This window comes from Rhincodon typus, chromosome 42 (assembly GCF_021869965.1).
Source record: "Rhincodon typus isolate 14 chromosome 42, sRhiTyp1.1, whole genome shotgun sequence".
Classification (NCBI taxonomy): Eukaryota; Metazoa; Chordata; class Chondrichthyes; order Orectolobiformes; family Rhincodontidae; genus Rhincodon; species Rhincodon typus.
Genome location: NC_063373.1, coordinates 1,136,770 through 1,161,686, shown reverse-complemented (window position 1 = coordinate 1,161,686; position 24,917 = coordinate 1,136,770). Strand labels below are relative to the sequence as shown.

At 42.3% G+C, this 24,917-nt stretch overlaps 1 protein-coding gene across 1 annotated transcript in view; it reads left to right on the top strand.

The window, feature by feature from the left end:
* Window positions 1-4,192: 4,192 nt before the first annotated feature.
* Window positions 4,193-24,917, top strand: part of LOC109935755 (scavenger receptor cysteine-rich type 1 protein M130-like) — a 156,672-nt gene continuing 135,947 nt past the window's right edge. Inside the window, exon 1 of the mRNA XM_048619057.1 lies at window positions 4,193-4,457. Within this exon, the coding sequence (XP_048475014.1) occupies window positions 4,193-4,457 (265 nt within the window). The remainder of the gene's footprint in view (window positions 4,458-24,917) is intronic.

Sequence of the window (24,917 nt, the reverse complement as noted above, 5' to 3'; positions counted from 1 at the left end):
TTCTCATACTTAATGTGGTTTTCCCTGTTTTGCATCATTGTCACTGTGACAGTGACTCATGCTTGCAAATGCTCCATATTCCGTTTTGCATGCCTGTTCATGTGTTTGTCGAAATGCCTCGAAACCGTTGATATCATATCTGCTCCTATGTTGTGAACAGTTCTGGTCAACCTTTTATTGGAAGGGTAGTATTAAATTGGAGATGGCTCAGAAAAGATTTATCAGGATGTACTGAGACGGGAGAATTTCAGCTATAAGGACAGGCTGGATAGGCTGGATCCTTTTTCACGAGAACGTAGGAGATTGAGAGGTAACCTTGTCGAAGTCTATCAAGTAATGAACAGCATCCATAGGGTGAATAGCAAAGGTCTTTTCCCTCGGGAGCTCAAAACTAGTGGGCACGTTTTTAAGTTGAGAGGCGAAAGATTTAACTGGGGTGTGGCAGATGCAGGTCGAGTTGCACCATCTAAAAGACATTTGGGCAAGATACGTTTACAGGGATATCGGCCAAACACAGAGAAGTGGGACCAGTTTAGCTTGGGAAACAGTCGGCATGGCCGAGTTCAAAGGAAGGGTCTGTTTCAATGTGGTGTGCCTCTCTCATCTTCAAATATTCACTTTTCATATTATACTTATGTCCCCTAATATTTAACATTCACACCTTGCGGGCAGAAAAGGGTATCCAACTATTCACCTTATCCATGTTTCTCCTAATATGATACTCTTCTATCAGACTGCCCATCAGCTTCTGGCACTCCTGTGAAAACAATCCAAGTTTGTCCAATGTTTACTTCTGGAAAATGAATTCCAATCCAGTCAACATCCTGGTAAAACTCTATTGCGACCTTTCCAAAGCCATCACATCCTTCCTATCAGGTGGTGACCAGAACTGAAGACAATACTCCATGCGTCAACTATGTCAATCTTTAGATACTTTACTGTGACTTGCCTACTTTTATAGTCGGTACTTCGACTGATGAAGTCTCATCCTATCGCTTTACCACTGTATCCACTTGTGTTGCCACTGACAGCAATTTATGACGTTGCCCCAATATCGCTTGCATATCAGTGCTCCGACGGGTCCTGCCAATTGCTGCATACTTTCCTCTTGCATTTGACCCCCAAAAATCTATGATTCTCTGTGTACCTTTATCTCTCCCTCTCTCCCCCACCTCTCTCCCAGTCTCTTCTTCTCTCTCTCTGTCACTATCTTTCCATCTCTGCAACCCCTCTCTTCCCTTCTCCCTCTCTCTATCCCTCCCTCTCCTCCCCCGCCACCCCGCCCGCTGTCTGCCCCCGTCCCTGTCTCTCACTCTCTCCCTCCCTCTCCCAAACTGGAAGCACCAGATGTCACAAGGGGCGCAACAAAGCCTGCACCTGTTGGGAACCACAGGGTACCCACCGCACTGCAGATCCGGGCACCCGACAACAGCATGCTCCGAATCAGGAGTTGAGCACGACAGTCCCTCTGTGGAATTCGAACTGGCCCTTTCTGACATTGTATTCGCCCTGACGACACCGTATCGGGGAAATTACCCTGGGCAGGAATAGAATGACTTCCTGAATGTGGAGAGTATCTAATGGTTCGCCCACACCACGGGGATGCAGGGAGCCCCTTGTGACAGGACAACGAGTGAAACGGCAAATATTCTGGAATTTCCAAACTAAGTGCATTGCAGATGACCCCATAGCATATGCAGCGGTTCAAGAAAGTTGTCAAAGGATACAGCGGGATATAGATCAATTGCCTAAAAACAGCAGATGGAGTTTCATCCGGGCAAGTGTGAGGTGTTGTGCTTGGGAGATTAAATGTTAACAGAAATTATACAGTTAATAGCGGAACTCCAAATAGCATTGACTTACAGAGAGACACCAGTGGCCTGAAAGTGGCTACACAAGTGAATATGGCGATAAAGAAGGCGTATGGCATGCTTGACGTTATTTGTTAGGGTATTGAGCGCAAAAGTCCAGAAATGACGTAGCAGCTTAATAAAATTTTGGCTGGCCGCATATATTGGGTTAAATTGTCGTCTCCACATTACAGGAAGAATGTAAATGCTTTGGAGAGGACGCAGAAGGTGTTTACCAGAATAGTGCGTGACGTAGAGGGTAAATGTAACAAGGAAAGTGAGGACAAATTAGTGTTGTTTTCTCTGGATGTCCGGAGGCTGAGGGAAGATCTGACAGAAGTGTAAAAGAACGTTATGAAAGTAATGGACAGTATTGACAGTCAGAATCTTTTCCCCCCTCAGGCAGCTCCCCTTCTGTCATATCTTAGCAAGGGGCCCAGCAAACACTTCAGCAGCTTCCCAAAACATTCTGGGGTACACGTATTCATGTTCCGGGAATTTGTTCATCAATTGCGTTTTAAGAAGTCCAACACCTCCTCTTCTGTAATATGGACAATTTTCAAGATACTTCTATGCATTACCCCACAATTTCTGGCTTATATATCCTTCTCCATAGTAAACACTGATGCAAAATACTCGTTTAGTACCTGAAAGATCTCCTGCAGTTCCAAGCTTAGGCGGCCTTGCCAAATGTTAAGGGGCCCTATTATCTCCCTAGTTACACTTTTGTCCTAACGTATTTGTAGAAACCCCTTGGATTCTCCTTACTGCTATTTGCTAAAGTTATCTCGTGTCCCCTTTTTTCATAACCCTGCTGCACATTGCATCTTTACTGTCTAACTTCCTAAACAGCTCTCTGAGGAGCCAGGGCATAACATACAATGGCTAGCCTTGCAGAGTTATTTCTGATGCCCTCTCAGAAAAACGATCCTTTTCCTCTTGATATCTCTAATATCCAAGGTGCCTTCAGTATTGACAAGAACTCAAATTGTGATAAAATCTTTTGGAGCAAAATCATCATAACCGATGACAACGAACCTTCCTTGTTAACTCCAATGTTTTGTTGCAAAGGATAAAATAGGATCTTTTGGCAGTCTGTAGAATTGCGATACACATTGAGCGTTATGCAATGTAGAAAATCATCACACGAAGAGAGGCATTTATCATTTAAATTAAAGTTTACTTGTGATGGGAACTTTCTAATTGAAAAAAAAAGTTATCCTGTCACAGAGACCATTGAAATTGGTTGAAGAAAGAAACAAGAGACTTTTCTTTATGTTGCAATTTCTACCACAACCCGCATGTATGACTATATAATACGTTTAGTGAGACTGCTAATTGTAGAATAAACATTGACCGAAGGATCAATTGCTGTTCACCTCTGTTCTCTTCGTGATCGATTCCAGCCTGTCGTTTATTCTCAGCTGAGCACGTAGATAAAGGCACATTACAATGAACCCTTTGAAATACAGTCCTTCATTAGTCCAACATTGCAGACATAGACTTCGTATTTCTTTCCAATCCCAAGATTAAAAGCATGATATGGGAATCGACAGGTTCATGTGCTGGAAGTAGGGCCAAACATAACGTCATCTCAAGTGGACTCAAACTGCTTTCTTTATCATTTCAGGTAAATGTTCGAGTCTGTATCAACATGGAATGTCCTGACGCAGATAACATTGCGAGAAGTCATCCACTGTCATTTCCAAAATGCTGAATATATTTTTCACGATATAGGCAGTACCTCACTGTAATTGATCAACGTATACTTTTTTATTGAACTGACTATATTCGTATTTCCTCTTTCTTTTTATTTGATCGTGTGTTGTATTGAGCGAAAGGGGAAATAAAGAGAGTTTATCGGGATCACTTCTGTTTTTGGGTTAATCATGTAATTCATTTCCTGGTATGAACTACTTGACTCTGTTTTGGGAGCGATGGCCCTATCGTTGATCATTGAAGAATTTTAAGAAATTCGGTGTGTGATTGCTTCGTATTTTCATATCCCATGAAGGAGGATTTATAACTTTTCGAGTCAAACAATTGCCCTAGTGGCTCTGTCGCTATTTATAAAATGAAAATGTTTCCTTCATCAGCATATTCTCGAGGAACTGGGAATCTTTCTGAGAGTGATGATGTACAATGTAAATTAAATTTCATGAATAAAAATGCAGTGGTTTCATTCTTTTTTGGGATTATGTGTCTCTTTGTTGACGTCAGTGCCACTGCGTATGTGTGTGAATGTCTAGAGACTAAGAGTATTTGTGTGTATTTGTGCCAATATGTGCGAGTGTCAGTGAGTAAGAGTGGCTGTAAAGGGAAGAATCCTTACCAGCAATAACATGCAGAGGGATCTCGGTTTACAGCTCCCTAAAATAGATACCGTCGTCAAGAAGTCGTACGGCATACTTACCTTCCTCAGTCGGGGCATAGAGTACCTAATTTTTAAAGTCAGGTTGGTTGCTCGGCCAACATTTGGAATGTTTCATACAGTTCTGGTCGTCACATTACCGGAGGGATATGGAGGCTTTGTCGAGTGTACAGAAACGGTGTACCAGGATGTTGCCTGGTTTGGAGGGCATTGGCTACAAGAAGAGATCGGACAAAGTAAGGTTATTGTCACTCGAACGTCGGATGCTGAGGGGCAACCTGATCGAATTTCATAAAATTGTCACATGCACGGATTGATCAGAAAGTCGAAATCTTTTTTTTTCCCAGTGTTGAAATGTCAGTTGCTCGGTTTCACAAAGATGTGAGAGGCAGAAATTCTACCCCGAGGGTGGTGAATGCGTGGAAAATGCTGTGACAGCGGATGGTGGAGAAAGATACAACGACAAAATTTAAGAGGCATCTTAAATATATCTACGGACAGGGAATAGAGGGTTAAGGACCACGAAGAGGCAAAAGCATTTTTGTTTAGAAATTTGTGATGTGTCAGCAGAGGCTTGGTAGGCCGAAGACCTGTTGCTGTGCTGAACTGTACTTTACTATTTGATACATTGCTTGTGGGATCGCTTAACTCTCTCCATCACGTGTTGCTTACAATGGTTATTATGAAGTAGCCCTGTTTGATACCTTCACCAGGTTGATCCCTCGTTGCTCGGTGTGCCGTCCTGAGCTCTCAATATGCAAAGCCAAACGAGAATTGGCGGTCCATAAAATTCATCGTGGCCGACAACAGGGTGTAGCTGTGGGATCCTGGGCAGGGCTGCGGCGCAAAAGCGGTAGGGTCTTGTTAACTTGTGGGTAGGGTCCTAAGTATTTGGAGGGGCACAAATTTTGTGGTGGATGTTAATGTTAGGAAGGTGCAAAATTTTGGAGGCTCAAATTAGGGAGAGTAGGAAATTTTGGAATTGGGGACAATATTTGACGGGCAAATATTTGTGGGGCAGGAATATGGGCGGATATTTTGAAGGGTAAACATTGGGGCGGGGGCAAAGAGACTTAGATATAAAAATAAGAGACAGAGATAAAATCACGAAAAGATATACATAAAGAATGTTTGTGCCTGTGTCTCTGTGCAATGGCGTCTCTTGTTTGGGGTGAATTTTGGGAAATGCCGTTAACTCCCTTCGTCCTTACTCACTGTCTGACTCTTTTGTTTTTAAAGTGATGTGATGATGATGGTCATGTTGATGTGTGTATCCACATGTGTGTCTCCGTGTTTTGGTATGTTTGTGTCTGTGTGTCTACCTTTGGCTGCAATGAGGCACACTTTGTCCTGAACCGAGGTTTGAATGAATGAATGAATTATAATGTGATGAATCAAAGGCTCAAAGTATCTCTCTCTCTTTCTTTCTCTCCCTTTTGATTTTATTGTGATACAATGCCACCCTCTGGTGGCCTTCATTTGCCACTACACTAACAGCAGATATCTTTTGGCGAAAGTGTCAAAGCCTGGAAATCTCTTCGGTTGCACATTTGCTTTGTTCTTCCAACAATATCTTTGTCGTCAGATAGCAGTTTTGTCGGAATGATGTTGCCCTGAGAAATTAGCAGCAGCAGCTGAACAAACCTAATTTTGAACTCACCCCCTCCAATTTTGAATTCTTTTAACATTTAGAATCAGAGGGATGAGAAAACAAACAATTGAAATTGCAGAAAGTGCAACGAAATTTGCCATTTCCCTTTCCAAAACGTTTCAGCCGGAGGTGCCAGGTCAGAGCTGCAGTTAAAATATTCTATTTAATGCGTATGATGTCAGGAATACTGACAAGAACAAACCATTTTCATTCTGCAGGCATACATTTCTGAACATGAGTATGTTTCACTCATGCAACACACTCACAATCATCTCCACGCCAGCCTGATGTGTGAGTGCCTGTGTCAGTGGTGTGTGTTTGTGTGTGTGTGTGTGTGTGTGTGTGTGTGTGTGTGTGTGTGTGTTGGTGTTGCTGTGAGCTACTCTTTCTCTCTCTGACTGAACCCTGAGAGTTTTCACTCCATACCATTCCCTGTGCAGGGACATGGGGTGGCATTGCATCACTTTAAACACAAGAGGGACAGAGAGAGGGGGACAGAGTGACAGAGAGAGAGAGAGAGAGAGAGAGAGAGAGAAATAATGAAAGGAAGAGAATAATCTAGAGCCTATCTTTCTGTCTCTCTATATTTCTATGTCCCTCTCTCTCCCTTTCTCTCTGTTCTCTGTCTCTCTCTTCTTTGGTTTGAAACTTTGGTCTTTTTGATCATTGTTCAAAGTACATTGACAGTCTCTGGCGCTATTTTAACCTAGCGTTGTGTCAAGCCAGTGCTCGCTATGTGATCTGAATTGCCCAGTTTTCTCCCATCTATGTCACTCGCTGATTCCTTCCACTCTCTGGCCTCCCTCATCTCTCTGTCAATTCCTCTTTTGATCCTCCTCTTCTTTACATTTACTCTACCCCTAACTTTTTCTTATGTCTCTTTGCCTTAGTTTTCCAATAATCACCTCTCCCTCTGTCTCACTCTCCATCCTGATCCTCAATCTCTACCTGTTAAATCCTCCTTCAGTCTCACTGTTTTCCTCTCCCTCTCTCCTTCCTCCTCTCCTTGTTCTGTCTTGGTTTATCACTCTCAAGCTATTTCAGCCTCATTTTCTCCCTGTATGCTCTCTCTTTTTGTTTTTCTTTCCCACTGTATTTTTCTGACACATTCAATTTATCCCATATGCACTGCCAACTTCATATTTTCTTCCCCACTCTGATCTTTGCATGTTTCTCTCACAGAATGCTTGTTTCTCCGACTATCTCGTTTTAAATTAAAAAAAAAACTGAATCGTTCCAAGAAAAAGGGCCTCATTTGCTGGGCCAGCAATTGCCCGTCCCTAACTGGCCAGAGGACAGGTAAGAGTATTGCTGCATACCTGGAGTCATACTGAGGCCAGAATAGGTAAGGTTGGCAGATTTCCTTCCCGAAACGGCAGTAACGAACCAAGATATGGACAATGGTTTCATAGTCATGACTAGACTCTTAATTCCAGCTTCCGTTTGGAATTCCATCACCTCCATCGGGCATGGCGGGATTAGAAACCTATCCATAGAACTTCAGCTGAGTTTATGGATTAATAGTCTCGCAATTAGCCATCGTCTCCTCTCATTCTCTCTCTCCGACTGTCATGTTTTACAAACTTGCTTGGTATCTCGATTTCTGTCTCTCAAATACTGCGTAGATCCCTAATTTTTTTCGCTGTATTTTTCACTCTCCCTCTCAGTCTCTCTCTCTCTCTCAGTCGCTCTCTCTCTCCCTTTTTGCCTCCCTTCTTTTCTCTGTCTCAATCTATCTCTCTGTCTGTCAATCTGTCTCTGACTCTCATTCTCTCTCTCCTTGTCTCTCTCTCTCTCTCTCCATTTCTCTGTCCCTCTTTGTCCACCTCTCTGTCGCACTCAGTCTATCTCTCTGTCGCATGCTTTGTCTCTGACTTTCTCTCTTTGTCTTTCCGCCTCTTTCTCTCATTCTGTCTCTATCTATGTCTGCCTTCCTGTCGCTCTGTGTCTGTGTATCACTGCAGCTCTTTCTGAGTCTCTCTCTGTCTCTCTGCCTGTCTATCTATATATCTGTCTGTTTGTCTTTCTCTCTTCCCCTCCACCCTACTTCTCTCTCTCTCTGTGAGTTGGCTTTTAGGATTTTGAAGCTGACCTCGGCTATGATCTCCACTCCTCTCTGCATTTGCATTTAATCACTCTGGCGAGACTTCTTGTCTGCTCTCCCCCCACTACCCTCCCCCCCAACCCTCCACACCCCCACAATGAGTTGCTGTTTGAATTGACTGATTAATGAATGATTTGAAGAATTGTCTTGAAAGGACGTTTTAGCACAATTTTGAACTGCTCTCTGAACTTTGTCTGGATCACAGCATATTTCCCAGTGTTTGTGCATCAACTCCAGAGCTGCAGCATAAAGACTAACTGAAGCACATATCATTCTATTCGGACAGACTGCTATCCCAGGAGCTACATCCGTCTCCATATGGAATAAACCATTAACATTGACCGTAACAGGATGAAATTGCTCGACATAGCAAACAATAAAATTATCGATTTTCTTCGACTCTCCATCTCTGCATCTCTGGAGCTCTTCCCACTGCTTCGAGTACAGAGTTTCCTGCTCTGCTCCTGGCTCTGCTGGCCACTGCAATGTGCCTTACAATGAAAACATTGAGCAGCAGGATTAGTACAAACGGGACACTGAGGTTGAGAATGTTGTGAGCAAACTCGAATGCTGCCCAAACTGTAGATTGAGTAACATTCAATCTTATGAAACAAAACCAGGGGTAGTTCTCCATCCAATACGCCCCACTTAACATAAAGTACCAGAAAATATTCTTTGAAGAACGCAGCACAGACACTGTCCCCAGAACCACAGCCGCGGTTTTCTCACTGCAATATTTATTTTTCAGCTTCTGGCAACAAATGGCTACGAATCGATCAAAGGTGAAGGTGACGGTGAATCAGACAGAACAGTCAGTGGCTGCATAAAGCAGGACAGCGTGAACACTGCACACAGGGATTTTGCGTAAGAAAGTAAACTGTTCACGAAAAATAATCTGAATGTGTCTCGATATCAGATCAAGGATAACCACCAGGTGATCTGCCACAACCATCGCTGCCAGGTAACGGGTAATACATTTGGACAGACCACATTTCTTGCAGGTTAGAATCACAATCGTCAGAAAGTTTACTGTGAGGAATGGAAAACAAGGAAACAAAAAATGAAATTGCAGATCTGTTACTGACAAAGTTAACAGTTTGAACGTGCATTCATTTTTTAAAAAAATATAATAGCCTACTGCTTATAGTGATACAATTAAATTACAGAAGGTTTTGGAAGAAAGCAGACCAGGTATAAACTGGGAGGGATTGAATCACAATAGCTTTAAGTAAGAAATCAATAAAATCAGGAATGGTGATTGGGCATAAAATTAGATTTTGGGTCTATGGGCTGATGGATCAAAGTGAGGCCAATGGGAGAACAAGGGTGATTCTTTGGGATCGACAAGAACGCTATAGCAATGGTGAAGACCAGATGAACCAAAAGCTTTCCACAGTCTAAGCTGTCAGTAGCATACCAGAACGTCAAGAGAGTCAGTGGAGAGAGGTGAGTATTTTAGCCACCACTAAGAAGAAAGTGCTGGGAAAGCTGAAATGTCTGAAGGTGGATAAATCTCCAAGATCAGATGACTACACTGAAGAGTTCTGAAGCAGATAGGTAAGGAAACTGTAGAGACATTGGCAGTGATCTTTCCGAAAGCACTTGGGTCACGTAGTCCTGGCAGGATGGTGGCTCAGTGTTTTGCACTTCATCCTCACAGCGCCAGAGACCCGGGTTCGATTCCACCCTCGGGCTACTGTCTGTGTGGAGTTTATACATTCTCCCCACGTCTGCGTGAGTTTCATCTGGGTGTTCCAGTTTCCCTTCAAAGCCCAAAAATGTGCAGGTTAGATGGACTGGCCATTCTAAATTGGCTGTCGTGTCCAGGGTTCCGCAAGTTAGGTGGATTAGACATGGGAAATGCTGGATGACAGGGAAAAGGTAGGGGAATGGGTGTGGTTGGTTAGGATGCTCTTCGGAGGGGTGGTGAGGACTTGTTGGGCCGAATGGCCTGTTTCCACACAGTAGGGATTCTATGATTCGAAAAAAGGTCTCAGACGACTAGAAACTGGCTAATGTAATACCCTCTTTAAGATGGGAGGGAGTGAGGCAGAAGACAGGAATCTATAGGCCAGTCAGTCTGACCTTAGCCATTGATAAAATTTGAAGTCTGAGATTGCAGAGTACTTCGAAATACATGGCATGGCTAAGTTTCATCAGCATGGTTTCATCATGGAAAGTTCGTGTCTGACAAAACTGTTGTAATTCTTTGAGGAGGTGACGAGCAAGTTAGACAGAAGAAAGCATACTTTCCGGATGCATCACAACTTTCTCTGTCGACCGTTCTGCCCAAGACTGCAAGAAATTACAGAGAGTCACGAACACAGCCCAGTCAATCACGAAAACCCTGGACCCTCCTGTTCACTCCATCTACACTTTACACTGCTGCGTGAGAGCACCCAACATAATCAAAGACCCTTTCCAAAGAACAAAGAACAATACATCACATGAACAGAGCGTTCGGCTCTTCAGGCCTGCACCAACATATTTTTCCCTTCCATACTAAAACAGATTTCACTTACAGGCTTCGGATCCCTCTATTGCTTTCCTATCCACACATTCATTCAGGAGATTCTTGAATGCTGTTTTTGCGTCTGCTTCCACAACCCTTTCTGGCAGCACGTTCCAGGCACTCACCAGCCTTTGTTTGAAATGCTGCCTCACACATCTCTTAAAACTTTAGCCCAGCCTCCCCACAACTTGAAACTGTAATCCCCTCGCAATTGACACCTCCACCCTGGAAAAATAGCATCATATTTTTCACCCTGTCCATGCCATTCACATTCTTTTAAACCTCCATCAACTAGCATTCAATCTCCTGCGGTACAGTCTTAACAAACCCAATCTATCCAATGTTTCGTTTTGCTAACCTCCCCCATACCGGACAACATCCTGGTAAACCGTTTCTGTACCGTCTCCAAGGCATCTACATCCTTCTGTTGTGTGGTGACAAGAACTGTACGCAATATTGCAAGTGCGGCCTAATTAAAATTCTATAAAGCAACAGCATAACTTGCCTATCCTTATACTCAATGTCGATTCCAATGAAGGCAAGCATGCTGTAGACTTTTTCTTTTAAATTACCTTATCTACGTTGCCAACTTTAGTAATCTGTGGACCTGAAAACTCAGATCCCTCTGCATCCCAATTCTCCTCAGGGTTCAATTATTCACTGTATAATTTCCACCTGTATTTTTGACCTTCCAATTTGCATCATCTCACCCCAGTTATACGTTCTTCTACCCTCTTCCATCGGGCAGAAAGTGCAAAAGTTTAAAAACACATATCAAGAGATTAAAGAAAAGCTTCTTCTACACTTTTGTCAGACTAATGAACGGACATCTCTTATATTAGAGTTGATCATTCTCTGCATCTTCTCTGTAGCTGCAGCAATATATTTTGCATTATGTTCTATTACACTGATGCACTTATATGAGGTATATTTTGTGTTGTTAGCACAACATGCAACACTTTTCACTGTGTTCAGTACACGTGGCAATAATCAAACCAAATCAAATAAATCAAATCAAATCAAATCAAATCAATGGAAGAGGTTTGCATCAGTGTTAAGTCTGTGAGGAGTTAAATGAAGGCTAGTGGTACCATAGTGATTATGCAAATAAACTTGACCATTCACATAAGCATGTGAATTAGGAAGTCACGGTTATTTCTCTACCTCAGCCTGCTCTGTCATTCAGGATTATGCTTGATCTGATTGCCCCATATTTCCAGACGACACCTCCGAACCCCAATAACATTTCACCACACATGGTTGTCAGGAATCCATCTAGTTCTGCCTGAAAAAATATTACAAGGTCTCTGCTTCCATCACCTTTTCAGCAAAAGAAGATCAGAGAGTTATACAATAGTGGAATTGACCCTTCAGTCCAACTCATTCATGCTGACCAGATATCCCAACCTGACCTAATCACATTTGGCAGCATCTGGGATATTTCTTTCTAATTCCTTCCTATCAATGTGCACATCCAGATTCCTTTTAAATGTTGTAATTGCATCAGTGTCCACGACTTCGTCTGGCAGCTCACTTCATACATGCGTCATCCTCTGTGTGAAAAAAGTTACCCCTCAGGTCCTTTAAAAAAAAAAAATCCCCTCTCACCTTAAAGCTGTGCCTGTAGTTTTGGACTCATAAACTTTCGGAAAACACTTTATCTAGTCAACTTTTCCACGCCCCTCATTGTCTTATAACCTCCAAAATGTGACCATCGGCCGCTGACGCTCTAGGGTAAAAAAAAAACCCTAGCCTATTCAGCCTCTCCGTAAAACTCAAAGCCTTCAGTCCCCAATCCTTCAACTATTAACATCATGGTAATAAGCAGCATGAGATATATTTCAATTGAACTGTCTCCAAAATATGTGAACTGACACTTAATTCTGAAGATCAAATTTTATTTTTTCATGTTTTTTTTCATGCCTTACTTTGTCATATTAATAGCTTTCTTTTAGGCCTCTTAATCAACTGTGTAGAATGAATTGGGAAACAAATACGTCAGTTCCTTAGAATTTTTTTTTTAAAAAAAGCTCTGAGAGCTGTTTTTTAAAAGCATTTATCCTAATGTAAGTACTTTTTTAGGTCCACAGGCAGATTATTGATCTGAAGCATACTTAAATTTTGATTTAATGTTACAATAATCTATTAAATTTCTTTGATAAATAAAACCAGCTGCAGATCTGACTACATAGCTGAAATCTGCAAGTCTATTAACCATAATACTTATTTTTGCTGTGCTGTCTTAAGTCAGGCAGGACGTTTTCATACTATACACTGATAAACAGACGATAATTCGAAGCAATGAGTGCTGACAGGTTTCTTTGCCAGCATTATAATCTGCCTATAATGCTCCCTCTTTAAAATGTGTTCTGTTCCATGCAATAATTCAAAGACATTTGACCTTCACAATTAAAAGAAACTTCATCCATGCCCCTCGAAAGTGCTGTAGGTAATATTGCATAACTCCTTCCTAAATCACTTGGAAAATGATCAGATTTAGACATATGGAGATCTTCAAAATTATCACCTCACCTTAGAAGTCACTCTTGGCCACTTGACCCTCCCTATCTGATAATGAGCGATGTTTACTATGCAGCAGGCTGCTGCTCGAAGCATTCAGAAGTTTGCAAAATATCAGTAACCAGTAGAAATTCCGAAATATTCATAAAGATTTGAGTGGTTCTGCACATAGACCAATATAAAAAGCGGCAGAAGCACAGTTTGCCACTTCAGCAGTAATGTCATGGGTTCTCTCTCGTTTGAAAATATTTTTCTTATCATCAATCATCAATCATTCTGATACGACATTTGCACGTTTGCCCACAGCATTTTTGAAACAGACAGTCTGTTGTTACACAAAGCACTGACTATTCCTGATAAAGCCAATGCTGAAATCTACCAGTTGACTGGAAAGAAAAATACGTATCAGTTCTGCCAGAAAGAGACATAATGCATCAATAGGAGGCATTGCCAGTCAGTTTGTGGATGGTACCACAACTGGCTGCGCAGTGGACAAGAAGAAGATTATCGAATAGTACAATGGGATCTTCATCAACTGGGCCAGTGTGCTGAGGAGTGGCAGATGAAGTGTAATTTAGATAAATGTGAGGCTTTGGATTTTGGTAAGACATTCCGCAACAGGGCATATGTAGTTAATGGTGGGTCACTGTGAAGTTTTGACGATTTCAAAGACAAAGGGCTGAGGTACATAGTTCCTTGAAATATCGCTATCGGGTTGTGAAATAAGCGTTTGACTGGCTTACCGTCATTGGTCAGATCATTGGCTATAGGAGTTTGAACTTCATGTTGCGGCTGTACAGGATATTGGTGAAGCCACTTACAGGGTACTGTTTACAGTTCTGTACGTCGTGTTGTACGAAGGGTATTATTAAATTGAAGAGGGTGCAGAAAAGATTGACAAGGATGTCACTGGAACTGGAGGGTGTAGGTTATAAGGAGAGGTTGAGTAAGATGGGAATATTTTTTCTCTGGAGAGTCGGAAGCTGAGGGGTGACCTTTTAGATGTGTATTAAATCGTGGGAGGCATATATAGGGTGAATACCAAAGGACTTTTACTAAGGGTAGGGGTGCCAAAAACCAGAGGTTTAAGATGAAATGGCTGAGATTTAAAAGGGACCTGAGGACAGCATATTCATGCAGACGATTGTTCATATATGGATTGAGCTGAGACAGGAAATGGTGGAGGCAGCTACATTTAAAACTTTCAAAAGACATTTGATCAGTATCATGGATAGGATGGGTTTAGAGGGATATGGGCCAAACGCAAGCAAATGCGACTAATTTAGGTCAGTTCTGGAAAAGATTTGAACTGAAAGGTTAATTTTTGTGCTGTCTGACTCTATGAAACTGTGTTCAAAACAGGTATGTTCAAAAGAAGTTGTATGTTTAATGTTCTTCTTGGTTAACCTGAAGATGGCTATCTGAAACTGCCATGTATATAGGAGAAGCCATTGTCACTCACTCAGGGTGTCTGAGGACAATGGGTTCTTAGATGTCAGATTAAATACAAGAAACCCAGGAAAGACTACCTATTTTAATGTAAACTGAGAGTGATGAGAATATGGAATTAAGTGATTAAAGCTGAGTCACGTCAGCCTGTAGTTTGGATAGCTGAAGAAAAGGGAGGTTAAAATAAAAGATGGAGCAGATATACACATTCGAACCATTGATGGGTCAACATGGTTTAAGGCACCAATGGTGTAATTTCCATATAGTTAATTGCAGCTCTACCATTGCGAGATCGCTCACAATCCATTTTCATATAAGAATAATGCTCAGAGAATAAATGCTGATATAAATGTATACTTTAAGGTCTTATTTCAAGGCATTTAGTCCTAAGAAATCTTATGATCCGTACATTGCAGATGCAGGCCATTCAGCTCATTGAGTCCCCTCTGACACTGCTAACAAGACACATCCCCTTTAAAACTTATTTTACGTAATCCTGCATCTCCTATGACTAGACACTACGGGTGTTTTACAATGGTCAAACCACCACATCTTTGGACTGTGCGAGGAAATGAGAGCAGCAGAAGAAAACCCACTCAGGCGCGGGGATAATGTGTAAACTCCACACAGACTGTTGCCAAAAGGTTTAATAGAAACCAGGTTCCTGGCGGGTCCAGTTCAGGTTGCAATCAATGGTAACCCCCAGTATGTTACTGTGGCAGACTTCAGTGATGGTAAAATCATTGAATGTGAAGGTGAAATTTTAGATTCTCTCTTGTTGGAGGTGGTAACCACATTATAGAACATAGAACACAGAACAGTACAGCACAGTACAGCCCTTCAGCCCACGATGTTGTGCCGACCTATTATCCTACTAAGATCAATCTATCCTGCATGTCCTACATTTTACTATCCTCCATGTGCCCATCCAAGAGTCACTTAAAAGCCTCTAAAGCATCTGACTCCACTTCCACTGTCGGCAGCGCATTCCACCACTCTCTATGTAAAGAACCTACCTCTGACATCTCCCCTATACCTTCCTCCAACCACTTTAAAATTATGCCCCGTCGTAGTGGTCATTTCTGCTCTGGGAAAAGTCTCTGTCTATCCACTCTATCTATTGTACACCTCTATCAAGTCAACTCTCATCCATCTTCGCTCAAATGAAAAAAAATCCCTAGCTCCCTCAACCTTTCCTAATAAGACCTGCCCTCCAGTCCAGGCAACATCCTGGTAAATCCCCTCTGCACCGTCTCTAAAGCTTTCACATGTTTCCTATTATGAAGTGACCAGAACTGAACACAATATTCCAAGTGTGATATAACCAGAGTTTTTTTAGAGCTGCAGCATAACCTCACGGCTCTTAAAATCAATTCCCCTGCCAATGAAAGCCAACACACCCTACGCCTTCTTTACAACCCTATCAACTTGAGTAGCAACTTTGAGGGATCTATGGACGTGGACACGAATATCCCTCTGTTCCTCCACACAGCTGAGAATCTGCCATTAATCCTGCATTCCTCATTCAAATTTGACATTCCAAAATGAATCACTTCACACTTTTCTGGGTTGAATTCCATCTGCCACTTGTTTGCCCAGGTCTGCATCCTGTCAACGTCCCGTTGCAACCTGCAACAGCCCTCCATGCTGTTCACAACTCCACCAACCTTCGTGTCATCGGCAAACTTACTAACTCACACTTTCACTTCCTCATCCAAGTCATTTATAAAGATCACTAAGAGCAGAGGTCCCAGAACAGGTCCCTGAGGAACACCAATTGTCAACGAGCTCCAGGCGGAATACTTTCCATCTACTACCACCCTCTCTCTTCTATTGGACAGCCAATGCTGTATCCAGACAGCCAAATTTCCCTGACCCCCATGCCTCCTTACTTTCTGAACGAGCCTACCATGTGGAACCTTATTGAATGCCTTGCTAAAATTCATATACACTACATCCACTGCTCTACCTTCATCGATGTATTTTGTCACATCCTTGAAGAAATCAATAAGGCTTGTGAGGCATGATCTGCCCCTCACAAAGCCATTCTGACTATTTCTAATCAAACTGTACTTTTCCAAATAATCATAAATACTATTTTTCAGAATCCTCTCCACTAATTTTCCCACCACAGAAGTAAGACTGACCGGTCTGTAATTTCCAGGATTATCCCTATTCCCTTTCTTGAACAAGGGAATGACATTTGCCACCGTCCAATCTTCTGGTACTACTCAAGTGAGCGACTTGAGGAAACATAGTCGGCAAAATGTTTCTTATGTTGATTCAGTGATGTTACCACTATTGAACGATGGGTAAATTCTCTCTTATTGGAGGTGGTTACTTCCTGCCATTTGCTTGGTGTGATGTGCTTCCTCCAGATGGTCCAGTTTCTTCACGCAGTCGAGAGATGTGCAGGTTAATGTGGATAGACCATGTTGAAGTGCCTGGGCATGTGTCGAATAGATGGATTAGCAATTCGAAATGCAGGGACTGGTCTAGGTGGGATGGCCTTCAGAGGGTTTATTTGGAAACGAGTGGACGAATGCACTCCTTCCACATTTCGACTTTAGGGGCTCTATGTTTCTTTCTCCAACTACTCTAAATTTATGCCCCATCGTAATAGTCATTTCTGCCCTGGGAAAGGTCTCTGACTATCCATTCTATCTATGCCTCTCTTGTACATCTCTATCAAGTCAACTCTCATTCATCTTCGCTCAAATGAAAAAAATAGCCCGAGCTCCCTCAACCTTTCCTCATGAGACCTGTCCTCCAGTCCAGGCAACATCCTGGTAAATCCCCTCTGCACCGTCTTCAAAGCTTTCACATGTTTCCTACAATGAGGTGATCAGAACTGAACACAATATTCCAAGTGTGGTCTAACCAGAGTTTTTTCGAGCTGCAGCATAACCTCACGGCTCTTAAAATGAATTCCCATGCAAATGAAAGCCAGTAATGTGGCCAGTTCTTATTATATCTGAAGCGGACAGTTTCACTATCCCAGGACAATGAAATGACAAAATCAGGGATTCGAAGGATTTCGGGACAGAGGTTAACTTAAAGTCTTCGATATCCCGAAGAAGGTGAACAGTCTGGACACCATTGTTTAATGGCTGAAGCGGAGATAAGGTAGCAGGACAGTGAACTGAGCTCGTGACTGGGACAATGTCTTTAATATTCCCAAAGTGGAATGACACGAAGAGAAAGAGATTGCAAAGTCGTTCTGAAATTTAATCCGTGAATAGGGTGACTTACCAGGGACTCCAACGAGCGCCAGCAGTGGATAGTAACCTGCTTGAACAATATGAATCATCGCCATGATCCGCTGTGTTAGTGATATCCACGCATAGTCTGAGGAAAGCCAGAAAATTGCCATGGAGAAACTCCTCCCCGTTGCTGTACTGTTCACCTCCATTACCCCAAGAGTCTGACCACTCCCCCCATCCCCCTCTCTCTCTCCCTCTCTCTCTGGATCAGCTCTTCTATGGTAGTATGGGAGTTGTTTCTGCGTCCCGCAGTGGGGTTTACATACTGCAAGTGTTTGCTAACTAATAGAAGCTGAAATCTCCCCAGTGACTCCGTCAATGAAGATCCATGGGGAGATCCAATTACGACAGTCACTGAACACAGGATGAGTTAACCCCTTCCAGTTCGACAGTTATATCTTTTTTCAGCACCACAATGTAGAACAGTTCCCTGCTTTGTGTGGGATGTTGGAATAACTGGTTTCAGCGCTTGGACTCCAGCTGTTCACAATATATATTAATGAGTTAGAGGAGGGAACTGAATGCAATATCTCCACGTTTACAGATGAAATTGCTCAGACCTTTGAGTAAAAGTGTTGGGATGTCATGTTGAGCTTGTCCAGGACGTTGTTGAGGACTCTTCTGCAATACTTCATACAGTTATGTTCATCCTGTTATAGGAAAGAAGAAGCCGGAAATAGGGAGTTCAAGTTCTGGGGAGAGGTTGTCAGGCTGGGAATTCTTTTTTTTGACTAGAACGTTGAAGGTTGATGGTGACCTTACGCCGGTTTAGAAAAACTGTGTGATATAGATAAGGGAACGACATGTCTATTTTCCTGAGAGTAGGGGAATTTTACGACTGGGAGTGGGGCATTTCCTTAAAATAAAAGGGTAAATATTTAAGAAGGGACGTAAAGGGCAATCTTTGGCACAGAGAATGGCTCGTACGTAGAATGAACTTCCAAAGGAAGTGGCGGATGCGGTATAGTGACAATGTTTTAATTACATTTAGCGAAGTACATGAATAAGAAATTTTGGAGGGATATGGTCAGAGCGTAGGCAGGTGGAACCAGTTTAGTTTGGGATTGTGGTCGGCATGGACTGGTTGTACATCTGCATACTTCTGAAATGTGTTGAGGTTTTCTGCCTCTACATCCCTTACAGACAGTGATTTCTAGATTCCCACCACGCTCTGCTTCAAAAAAAACTTCCCTCGGTCTTTCTCTAAAACTTCGCACTTTCTCTAAACCTCTTTTCCTTGGTTTAAATCCATGCCCTGCTTCAGCTATCCCTCTACAAATTGTCAACCTTTCTTCTTGTCTACTCTATCTACCCTCTTTCTAATTTTATACCTCTAAAGCATGTCTACTGTCAATCTCTCTGCCGTGAGGAAAACTATCCCACCTGTCCAATCTTTTTTTTTATGATCTGTTAAAATCTCCTCTGCACGTACCGCATTGCTGGCGCATCTTTCCTATAGCATGGTCTCCAGAATGACAGAAAATAGTCGAGCTCTGGCCTAAGTAACATTTTATGCAGTTTCAGTTCCTTGCTCTTTAGATCTGTCGCATTGGTGGAGAAAAAACAAACTTTATTATGAAATTTCGCATTCAGACAAGCATTCTTTGTAAAGTTTTCTGTATTACAGTCTTGTATGACAAAATCATAACATATAATGAGGCGTATTAATTAAATGATCTCAGAACAATATATGTGCAAACCATGTGTAAATGGGCTCTAAGTCAACGGTGGAGAACTTTGCAACTGTAATTACAGTGTACAAGTCACAAACAGATCTGTAGCCAGTGCCATGAAGAAAAGTGTTAGCAAACCATACTTCAGCAGAGAATGACAGGCAGAAAGGCAATGAGAGAGAGAGACAGAGAGACAGATGTGGAGAAAGAAACATAGAACCCCTCCAGTCGAAATGTGGAAGGAGTCCATTCGACGCATCGTTTCCACATCAACCCTCTGAAGACCATCCCATCTAGACCAATCCCTGCATTTCGAATTGCTAATCAATCTATTCGACACATGTCTAGGCACTTCAACATGGCCTATCCACATTAACCTGCACATCTTTAGACTGTGTGAAGAAACTGGACCATCTGGAGGAAGCACACAGGCACGAGGAGAATGTGCAAACTCCACATAGACAGTAGCCCAAGAATGGAATCGAACCCTGATTTTGATGCTGTACGTAACAGTACTAACCACTGTGCCTTTGTGCTGTTGCTGCAGCGAAGGAGGAGAAGACGCAGTCAGACACAGCATCGAAGAAGGGGAAGTGACAGTCAGACAAAGAGAGAGAGAGACAAAGCGAGAGAGAGAGAGACAGAGAGTCAGACAAAGAGAGAGAGAGAGAGAGCGAGAGAAAGAAAGAGAGTCTGACAGAGAACTGTGGACTGAAATGAGAAAGAAATTGCTTGCATTGGTCCTACCAAATTAAAGCGATCTGTTCGTATTCTTCATGCAATTTGCGTCAATATCGGGGTGAAGAAATTGGGCAAAAGAGGACTGGTCATTGATCGCACAGAAAAATATCCTCTTTAAATAATTTGAACACGCACGGAATTCCAAAACAAGAACTAGTTTTGAGTCCCAAAGGTTTTTAACAGCTCCACCAGTTCAAGAATGGGTAAAAGCTTTGAGTTAGTCTTTGAAACAGAACCTTTTACCATCACCGTCATACATTACATAGTTTAGGTTGGATTTGCGGAAGGGCAGTCCGCAGTGATACAAAAGACTGCAAAAGACTGCCCTTCCGCAAATCCCACCTAAACTATGGATACGCTACGTAGACGACACCTTTGTCATCATTAAACGGACCAAATTAGAAGAGACACACAAACTCATAAACAACACCCTCACTGGAATAAAATTCACCAGAGAGGAGGAGAAGAACAAACAACTCCCGTTCCTGGACGTCATGGTAGAGCGCAAGACAAATGGGGAATTGCAAACGAAAGTACACCGTAAAGCCACACACACAGACCAGGTATTGAACTTCAATAGTAACCATCCCAGCACACACAAACGAAGCTGCGTGCGAACGCTATTTAAAAGGGCAACAACACACGGCCGCAACATGGAACTACGCCAAGAGGAGGAGGAATACCTCTTCCAAGTGTACAAGGATAATGGATATTCAAAGAACTGGGTCAGGAGATACCTACAGGAACAGCATAAGAAAGATTCTGCACGCCCCGACACACTCATCACACTACCCTACATCAGGAACACGTCAGAACTCACCACAAGACATCTACGAAAACTGGGCATCAGAGTGGCACACAAACCCACATCAACCCTATGACAAGTGCTCACCCGAACTAAAGACCCACTCCCCACCATGGACAGGACCAATGTCAGCTACAAGATCCCCTGCAGAGACTGCGAGAAACATTACATCGGACAAACAGGAAGGAAACTAACAACGAGTACGTGAACACCAACTGGCTACAAAAAGACACGACCAATACTCACTCATCTCAATCCACATGGACAAGGAGAATCACGACTTCGACTGGGGCAACACCAAGATCCTGGGACAGGCCAGGCAGAAACAAGCACGAGAATTCCTGGAAGCTTGGCGCTCCACGAAGCAGGCTATTAATAAACACATTGAACTCGACCCCATATACATTCCACGACGGAGGAAACCCGGAAGTTAGGCAATCCATCGCAACGGACCCCAGAGTTTAAAAACCAGGCGGGAAAACACACCGACGCTTCATCAGAGGCTGCACTGAGGATGTTAACCAGCATGGAAACGAAACGTCTGCGGAACAACAAAACAGCTCGGCGAGCCAATCAACCTCAACTGAATTACTAACCACGCATGGCAGACGGTGGAATTTCAAATCAATTAATTAAAACAAGCTTTAGTATCTAACCATGAATCAATTGTTGCAACAATCAGTCTGGTTCACTCACTTTACTGAGGGAAGGAAATCTGCCATTCCAAGTAAGTCATGCACATTTCTAAATCTAGAACTGGAACAATGTACAGCACTTGAATTGTAGCTGATCTCTCAATTTGCTAAGCAAACCATTCAGTGCACGATCAATTAGGGTAGATTAAACACGCTGGTTAAGCTGAAGAATTCTAAATCACAGCAAGAAATTGAATGAACAAACTATTGAGATTGTATGTCCAATTGCTTTGCAATGAGCAGTTTACAAGGAAATGGTATCCACTGGAAAGTTGATGGAGCATGTTAAGTTCTTACTGCATATAGAATTTACGTAGACCAAAACAAAGTAGGAGCCGGGTTAGGCTATTTGGTCCGACGATACAGCATAATCATTCAGTATGTTAGAGGAATGGGTTTACACTGACAAGGTGTTTCAACTTTGTTTATGTTGACTGGGATCACCTCAATGTGAAAGGATTAGACACGAAAAAGGATTGGAATTTTTGAGTGTGTCCAGGAGATCATTTTGTGCCAGTATGAAGATGATTGTACCGGAGATGGGCACTATTCGCCCTAACATGAGGAAATGAAGCTGCTGAAGTTGTCGACATGTCTGTGGGCGATCATTTGGTGATAGCGATCATAAATCTATGATTTTCGAAGTCATTGTGGATAGGATTAGGTATAGTGCATAAATTTAAATGTAGACATTGAGGTAAGAATGATTTCAATAGCATTACCCAGGATTTGGCAAACATAGACCTGGAACAACTATTTGTAGGTAACTCTACTTTTGCAAAGTGGGAGATTTTTTTTAAAAAGTAGCACAATGAGAATTCATGGCCAGCATGTTTCTCCAATAGTGCAGCGCAAGACATACAAGTCCAGGGACCCCTGGATGTCAAAAACTATCCAGATTTTGATAAAGAAAAAGACAGAACGATACTTCAGGTGCAGCATATGAAGAATAAAACAGGGGAGGCCTTAAAAACTATAAGGAATGTAGAGGGGTTGTTAAAAAAGAAATTAGCAGGTAAAAGGATAATCTTGGCAAATATGATTAAGGAACTGATACTCACCCACCATCCCTGGCATTTTATTAGAATGTTATGAGGAAGAGGTAGAGAGTGTGGCCTATTAGAGACTAAAGGAACAATCTGTGCGTCTAACCAGAGAACGTGGATGAGTTGTTAATGGAATACATCTTAGCAGCATTGAGAAATGGGAAAGAAATTTTGGCTTAGGATTTCAGTTGCAGTGATGAGGTTCCAGACCATGTTGAGATTAATAAGGAAGCGTTATTTGATGCTTGGCAGGTATAAAAGTGCATAAATCCTAGAATCTGATGATACTTATCCCACAACACTGTATAAAGGAACAGGAGAGATTATCAGGGTCCTGGTGGATATAGTGAGCACTTTGCTGGCCCGAGGTGATGTGTCAGATAACTGGAGGATAGCTAACGTTGTTCTATGATAAAGGCCGCAGGGATAGGCGAGGTAATATCAGACAGGTTAGTCTGAGGCCAGGGGAAGGGAAATTATTGGAAAACAATTTTGAAGGACAGGATGAATCAACACTTACAAATGGACCTATTGATCAGGGATCGTCGGCAGTGACTTGTTAGAGAGATCTTGTCTGATTCATTTAATTGATTCATTTTGGAAAGGTAATTAACTATGTTTACGAGAGTAGTGCAGTTGATGTGGTTTATATGGACGTCAGTAAGGCCTTTGAGAAAGTCCCACGGAGAAAGCTGGCCTAAAAGGGAACAGCCCATGGGATCTAAAGTAAGGTGGAAACTAGATTCAAAATTCGCGAGACAATTGGAGGCAAGAGTGATGGTGGATGCTATTTTTATGATTGGAATTTATGACTAGTCATCTCCCACAGACATCGTTGCTGGAATCTTGCTGTCTGTCATTTATTTACCACTTGGATATGAATGTGGAAAGTATAATTAGCAAGTTTTTAGATTAAGTGAAAATTGGTGGCATGGAAATTAGTGTTCGGATGGTAATTTGGGCAAAACAATAGCAAATGGAATTTAATCCTGATAAGAGATTGGTTATGCATTTTGGGTGGTCTAATGAAGTAAGGATATATGCAATAAATGGTAAGTCCCTGAAGAAAATGGAGGAACAAAGCGACTTTGGTTTATAGTGCTTACATTCCTGCAAGTGTCTGCAGAGGTAGACAGCTTGCCGAAGAAGGCACACGGAATGTTTGACTTCACAAGACGTGTCATAGAACATAGGAGCAAATAAGTCTTGATATTACTTTATTAAACACCATTTAGGCGACGGATGGAATATTCTGTACAGTTCTAGTCGCCACACTATCAGTACTGGAGAGGCAATCTATTATGATTTTACCTGGGATGAAAAGTCTCAGTTATGAGGTAAGATTGCGTTGGTAGGATTTGCTTTCCTTGAGCAGAGGAGACTGAGTGGGGATCTGATTGATGCATAGAAAATTAGGAGAGGTATAGACAGGACAGGTTGTAAGAATCTTCTCGTCATGGCTGACATGTCTATGACCAGCTAGAAAAAATTAAAAATGAGGAGCATGTGGTTTAAAGGAGATCTAGGAAACTTGGTTTTGACCGACAGAATGGAAGAAATATAATACGCACTGCCTGAGATCGTGATGGAAGCAAGTGCTCTCACAACATTTAAGAAGCATCTGGATAGATGCTTAAAGTGCTAGGGAATAGTGGCCTATGGACAAAATTCAGGTTAGTGCAATTTGGTGTTTGTTGGTCAACATAGACATTTTGGACTGAAAGGTCTGTTTCCAAACTGTATGTATGACACTATGACACATATGTCATCACCATTCTTAAATACTTGTTGTCATTATTTTGAGAGTTTTGCCTTTTCAACCTCGCTCCTCGACTGAAGCGTGGTGATCCTCTGTAAATTAACCATCAGTTTTCGCTTATCTGTCTGTCTTTCTCTCTCATAAGAGAGCAGATCGATTACCCTCTGGGACTTTACCTGTTACGTTTAATTTCCACATTTTTCATGGACGTGCTTTTGAGATGCAAAATCTATGCGTCTCATATTGAATGTACTCAATGTCAGCCCCATGTGGTTGAGAATACTACTGGCTCACTAACGTCCGAGTTAAGAAAGCTCTCGTCACCTCTGGCTGAAACAACCTACCCCACACCCCAAGACCGTGATCATCATTTTTTGGGATATCCCAAGCCAGGTGGAACATCAAATCTGCACCTATATGTCCAGGCCGATCATAATTAGATACTCTCAAATTCTTCCAAACACGATATTTCACCTGT